The sequence below is a fragment of the Musca autumnalis genome, unplaced genomic scaffold, assembly GCF_047663935.1.
Source record: "Musca autumnalis isolate F117 unplaced genomic scaffold, ASM4766393v1 scaffold_1, whole genome shotgun sequence".
Classification (NCBI taxonomy): domain Eukaryota; kingdom Metazoa; phylum Arthropoda; class Insecta; order Diptera; family Muscidae; genus Musca; species Musca autumnalis.
Genome location: NW_027411644.1, coordinates 125,198,305 through 125,204,381, shown reverse-complemented (window position 1 = coordinate 125,204,381; position 6,077 = coordinate 125,198,305). Strand labels below are relative to the sequence as shown.

At 35.6% G+C, this 6,077-nt stretch overlaps 1 protein-coding gene across 1 annotated transcript; it reads left to right on the top strand.

The window, feature by feature from the left end:
• The first annotated feature begins 4,320 nt into the window (after window positions 1-4,320).
• Window positions 4,321-5,757, top strand: LOC141390822 (dnaJ homolog subfamily B member 13). The gene is made up of 3 exons (XM_073963783.1): window positions 4,321-4,616; window positions 4,717-5,463; window positions 5,523-5,757. The coding sequence occupies exons 1-3, from the start codon at window positions 4,397-4,399 to the stop codon at window positions 5,636-5,638; spliced, it is 1,083 nt and encodes a 360-aa protein (XP_073819884.1). The 5' UTR covers window positions 4,321-4,396; the 3' UTR covers window positions 5,639-5,757.
• Window positions 5,758-6,077: the final 320 nt, after the last annotated feature.

Sequence of the window (6,077 nt, the reverse complement as noted above, 5' to 3'; positions counted from 1 at the left end):
TGTTGATAAACATTGTTGTCTTGTGTTTGTCAACCTACCCATATGTTGTCTTTATCAAAATTTTTTGTACATATTAGCTTTGTTCCTTTACTTTTTTAATGGTAAGAGTGGTAAAAGAGAAAAGTGTCAATATTGCTCTCTCATGAACATTTTTACCAGAAAAGTAAAGGAACGAAAAAAAATGGTAGATCTGGCAGCTATGTCATAAAAAATCAATTTTCGTCTTTTATTTCACAGTTTTTAATTTAGTTTTGTCAGCGTTCGACTTTTTCTTCTGTTTTTCGTCCATTTTCTTCTTCATTGTGAAATAATCGTCAAACAAAAGTCGAAAAATCAGTTCTGCCATTTTTTACCTGCAGAAATTTTGCTGGTAGTCTGTGGTTGAAGAGAAAGCAATTTTCGCTCTCTCGCTCTCCTCTCTCACTCTCTTAAAAATTGCTTCTAGTTTTGCCACTTTTCGGGGTTAAGGAAGGCTTTGCAGGTTAAAAATGGTAAAAAATGGTAACCTCAGGTAAGTAATGGAACACAGCTATTAAGCGCCCCATGCACTATCAAATTTTGATGTCAACATTTGTAGTAGTATGTGTACATTTTTCAAAATATGAGAATGTGTGTGTCTATTTTTTGGATTGAGGAAAATCAAAATAGTTTTGATGGTAATGTGGTTTATTTTCAAAATTGTCAAAAAGAAATTTTGAAAACAGAAAACATTGTGTTTGGAAGGAAATAAAAAAGTTAAGTTCATTCGTTTTTTAGAGGAAAATTTTAAGATTTCGGTTGCAGATGAAAGACTGATTGAATGTTTTGCTACACACTTATCAAGCACACACGTACAGAAGGAGTTCATCGGATGGACAAGCCAATTTGATAGTGTATATCGAAATTATTTGAAAAAAGCAAATCAGAATTTTATCTTCTTCTTCTTTATTTGCCAATCCGTGTTCGGATGTTAGCGATCATACAATTATAATGCGGTGTTACATAATTTAACTTAACTAATTGTTAATATTATAGTACAATTAAATATGTTCTATTCAATTATCGAAAGGCTTCGGTTTCTGGCGGCATTTAAACGAATTCGTTCGTTTTGCACACCCGTCCATTCTTTAATGTTACTTATCCATATTGTTTCTTTTCTTCCTCTGGGTCTTTTTCCTTCGATATTGGTCTGTATAATGGCTTGGAGCAGCTTATATTTTTCATTCCCCATTAAATGGCCCAAATAGGCAGTTTTTCTGGTTTTTATCATACGTGTAATTTGAAGTTCGGTATTCATGCGTCTAAGCACTTCTTCATTTGAGATACGTTCAGTCCAACGAATTTTAAAAATGCGGCGATATATCCACATTTCAAACGAATTTAATCTTTTCTGATCTGTTACTTTTACCGTCCAGGTTTCGGCTGAGTATAATAGTACTGGCCATATGTAACATTTAACAAAGCGCATTTTTGTTGTTAGGCTTATATCATGACTTGTAAGCGTTTTTTTATATTTAAAAAATGAATTTCGTGCCATTTCAATTCTGCACTTGATTTCTTTCGACATATCCCACTGATCATTAATCTGGACTCCCAGGTATTTAAACGTTTTAACTCTTTCTATTTCGGTATTTCTTATTAACATAGGTGCAGTTGTTTCCACAGACTTTCTGCTCACAATCATATATTTGGTCTTTTTTATGTTAATACGTAATCCATATATTTCACTTGTTTTCACAAGTACATCTAATAATCTTTGTAGCCCCGCAAAGCTGCTTGCTAGTAACGTAGTATCGTCGGCGTAACGGATGTTATTAATTAACGTATTGTTTATAGCAATACCAATGTTCTTTCTAGTTAAGTCCAAGTAGTGCTTCTCGTGTTCCCATACCTTCATTGAATCCAAATTGCGTCTGCCCCATGTGTGCCTCACATAGTGGGTATATTCTTCTGTGTATTATTTTTAGAAATATTTTCAGGGCATGGCTCATTAAACTAATTAACCTGAAGTCACCACTCGTATTCGCATTATTTTTCTTGGGCATAGGTATAAATGTTGGTTGGAGCCAATCTTGCGGATATTCCCCAGTAATATAAATTTGGTTAAACAACCCCAATAATAGTTGTTTATTGTTTCCTTCTATTAATTTGAGTACTTCGACAGGTATATCATCTGGCCCCGGTGCCTTTTTGTCTTTCATAGATTTTGTTGCCGATTCCAATTCTTCCTCATTGATTAGTCTTCCTGGAATACCGATTTGGTGTGTATTAGTTAGGAAATGGGTTCGACTCTCGTCAGTAAATAAATTTCTGATATATCTCTCCCATAGTTTACTCTTATCCTCACGTTCGTAGTGAGCTACATTATTATCGTCGCAAATAAACGCGGACGTTCTTTTTGCATATATACCGGATGCCTCTTTCATTTTTTTGTGGAGATTGAAATCGTCATGGAGAAGTTGTAATCTTTCAATTTCCTGGCATTCTCTGTTAATTTGTGCATTTTTCGCGGTTTTAATTTCTTGATTCAATTCCCAATATTTTTCATAGTTATTATTTCTGTATTTGCTCCGTTCTTCTCGAAGTGCACGTATTTCTTCTGTTATCCAGTTGTTCTTCTTCCGTCTAGTTGTAGTTGTACCTAATACATCTTTCGACACGTTGTTGATGGATTCTTTTAAACTGTTCCATTGCTGTTCATTGTTGTCCCCAACGAAGGATAGTTTGGCGTTTATTTGATCTTTCATTGTTTGTTTCGTAAAGGGGTCGCTAAGCTATTTTCTATTTTCTTCCGAGGATTTCTCCTGCGGGTGATAGCCAATTTTATACCAATTTTACAAAGTAGGAGGGTGTGATCTGATGGAACGTCAGCACCGGGATATGTGGAGCATCTACTCGCGCAGGAAGAATATCGCTTATTTATAATTATGTAGTCGATTTGGTTTCTGACTATATTATTATTGCTGTCTTGTGGCGACTTCCAAGTATATAATCGTCTCGGATGGAGATTGAACATAGTGTTACTAATTTTAAACTTGTGTTCTTGGCAAAATTGAATTAGCCTTTCTCCTCTTTCGTTACGTTGGCCCAACCCAAATTTCTTTCCTTTCTTTCCTTTCCTTTCCTTTCCTTTCCTTTCCTTTCCAACTTTCGCATTAAAATCCCCCTATATAATTGTGATATCATGGGGTTTCGCCATTATCAACACTTTTTCCACATCACTGTAAAATTGTTCTACCTCGAGATTGTCGCCATCACATGTGGGTGCATACACTTGTATTACGTTCAAGTTAACCGGTTTTCCGGATATTTTGATCATCATCACCCTATCCGAAATCGGGAAGCATCCTGTCACACTGGGTGCAATGTTACTTTCAACTAAGATAGCAACGCCCTTTCTGTGGATTCCGTCAACATTGCCTGAGTGATAAACCTTTGTATTTTCAGAGAAGAACTCTGAGCTTTCAGTCCACCATGTCTCACTTATACCCAATATATCTATTTGCAGCCGCTTCATCTCGCTTATGGTGTTATCCAATTTTCCAAGCTCATAAAGACTTCGAACATTCCATGTTCCGATGTTAAGTTTTGTTTTACCTCCGGGGATTCTTAGCACCCTCGTTTGGCCGGAGACTGAGGGCCGATTGTTATTTTGTGTTTCCATTTCCATTGTATGATTTTCATAGGATATTACTTTTGGAGTTTACCGTCTCCGTATTCAGCCGCTCCACTGGAGTACAGACGCTGTTTGCAGTCGCCCAATGTGGGAACAGACACTGCCTTTTCCCCCTTTTTTTTTGGTTCGCCCCGCATATTTTATTTTTGCGGTACCCTTCAGTGAGCAATCGCTGACGAGCATTCCCCTATCCACCACCTGGGGAGGCGTCCGATAGGAGAAAAAAAGTGAAGAAAAACAACTCCGCACGGACAGAATTTTATAGAAAAAACATAACATTATTTTTTGAAACAAAAAAATTTTCAAAGTAAAAAGTTTCTCGAAACAATTTTTCTCCAAATATTCGAAAATGATATCGTCTTCGAACTTTTGAGGAACAAACGAACACCGTGCTTGTGTAGACACGAAAAACATTTGCCAAACATTCGACAGTGATAGTCGTTTTCGAAAGTTGTGACGAACATTCGAATAATAGTCGATATTTATATTAGGCAATTTTCCTTGCGGCAATTGTCAGTTTTAATGGCGAGAGAGGTGAGGTTTATGGTAACCCTTTGACTCTCAACACCCTCTCTCACCGACAAACTGACAATTGCCGCAAGAAAAATTGCATAATGTAAATATGGACATACCAGCAACTGTTATGGGGGGATGGTAGGTATTTCGATTGTGTGTTTCCTGTCTGCAATGTCACATGTTTCTATTTTATAAAAACAGTTTTTATTCATTCAGATTTTAGCAATGAATAATTTTGAAATAGATTATTATAATGTTTTGGATGTTCCGCGGAACGCTACGAAGGAAGACATTTTAAAAAATTATCGTAAATTGGCTACCAAGCTTTTTCCGTTTCGAGATGTTGATCATACACCCAAGAATTACAAGAATACTTCCTCACATATGACGGGACTGCCTCTGGGTCGGCAATGGGAATACATTAATATGGCTTGTGATATTCTTGGTACGTACTTAATTTATTTGGTAACGTAATTTACGACGCTTGGACGTAAGTAGTTATATCTATTTATGTATATGTATCTATACATATTTGTATTGTTCAGGAGATGACCTACGTCGGTCAATTTATGATCGCTTTGGAGAATCTGGTTTATTGAACGGTACGTATTTAACAGATGGTTACTTTCCCCCGTATCAATATCATGGAAACCATATGAAAGTGTATCACAACGTTTTTGGAAGTTATTCTCCATTTTCCCAAATTATCGATGCTATAGCTAGCCCTTTGCCTCCTTTACATGGAAATAAATTAAATGGCATTGCAAATAAAACCAAAGATCCACCAATTTTTAAAAGAATCCCCATAGAATTAGAAGACGTTTATAACGGTTGCGTTAAACTAATGCATGTTTGGCGAGAAGATTTTGTGGATGAAAATTGTTTGCGCACTGAGAAACGCAGGAAAACCCTCACCCTTAACATACCACCAGGTGTTACGGCGGGTACGAGTTTTTGCTTTAAGGAAGAGGGAGATCGTGGTCCTACTAAGATTCCTGCCGACATAATATTTGTCGTAGAAGATGTACCCCATATCCTTTTCAAAAGAGCAAAACAGCACGATATTGTATATGTCCTTAATATAAGTTTGTGCCAAGCACTGACCGGATTTCAGTTCAATGTGAAGACGTTGGATAAACGAGATTTGAATATATCAATATCAGAAGTTGTGTATCCTGGATTTGTTAAGATTATACCTGGGGAAGGTTTACCAAAGTGCACATCCATAGGAATTTCTGACGCTGATGCAACTGATGTAAAACGATGTGGCGATCTCATCATTGAATTTAGAAGTATGGGATAAATATACTTCAACGCTTTTATAATATATATTAATTTCCTGATTTTTAAGTTATTTTTCCAGAGTATTTGTCAAAAGATATGAAGGAATTAACGCGAAAGTTCTTTGCAGAACTTACGATCAAAGAAAATGAAGATAAAATTAATAATTCTACCTGTAATAATTGATATTATGTACAACTTTCGTTTTAGGTTATGCTTCTCTATTTGCAAATTATAAGTATAATGAAATTACAAAGAATAATTTGGATTTTTTTATATGAGAATCCTTTTTAATAGTTTTCGCATATGCGGTGAGTGTTATTCAAAATTATGCATGCTGTAGTAAATGGAAAAATTAGGTGGTACAATTTTCAAAAACATTTTTTTGGATCGCCCTATGTTACATGTTTGTTCAATAAAATTAAATCAAAATTTTTATAAAAAAACAGTAAGGAAAGTATCATAGTCGGGCGGGGCCGATTATATGATGCCCTACACAACTGTGAATATGTAAAATATATATAGGAGATATATATGTATATAAATTTGAACTGATTTCTATATAATATGGTACACGTATTACTAGACCAAATTCCGTCACACATTCGAAATTTCATCAAAAGTG

What these genes read in the sequence shown, in the direction of transcription:
- LOC141390822 (XM_073963783.1), top strand. Translation starts at nt 4,397, where the DNA reads ATGAATAATTTTGAAATAGATTATTATAATGTTTTGGATGTTCCGCGG. An exon ending in TATGGCTTGTGATATTCTTG is followed by an intron (nt 4,617 to 4,716) that starts GTACGTACTTAA and finishes TGTATTGTTCAG; the next exon opens with GAGATGACCTACGTCGGTCA. An exon ending in TCTCATCATTGAATTTAGAA is followed by an intron (nt 5,464 to 5,522) that starts GTATGGGATAAA and finishes CTGATTTTTAAG; the next exon opens with TTATTTTTCCAGAGTATTTG.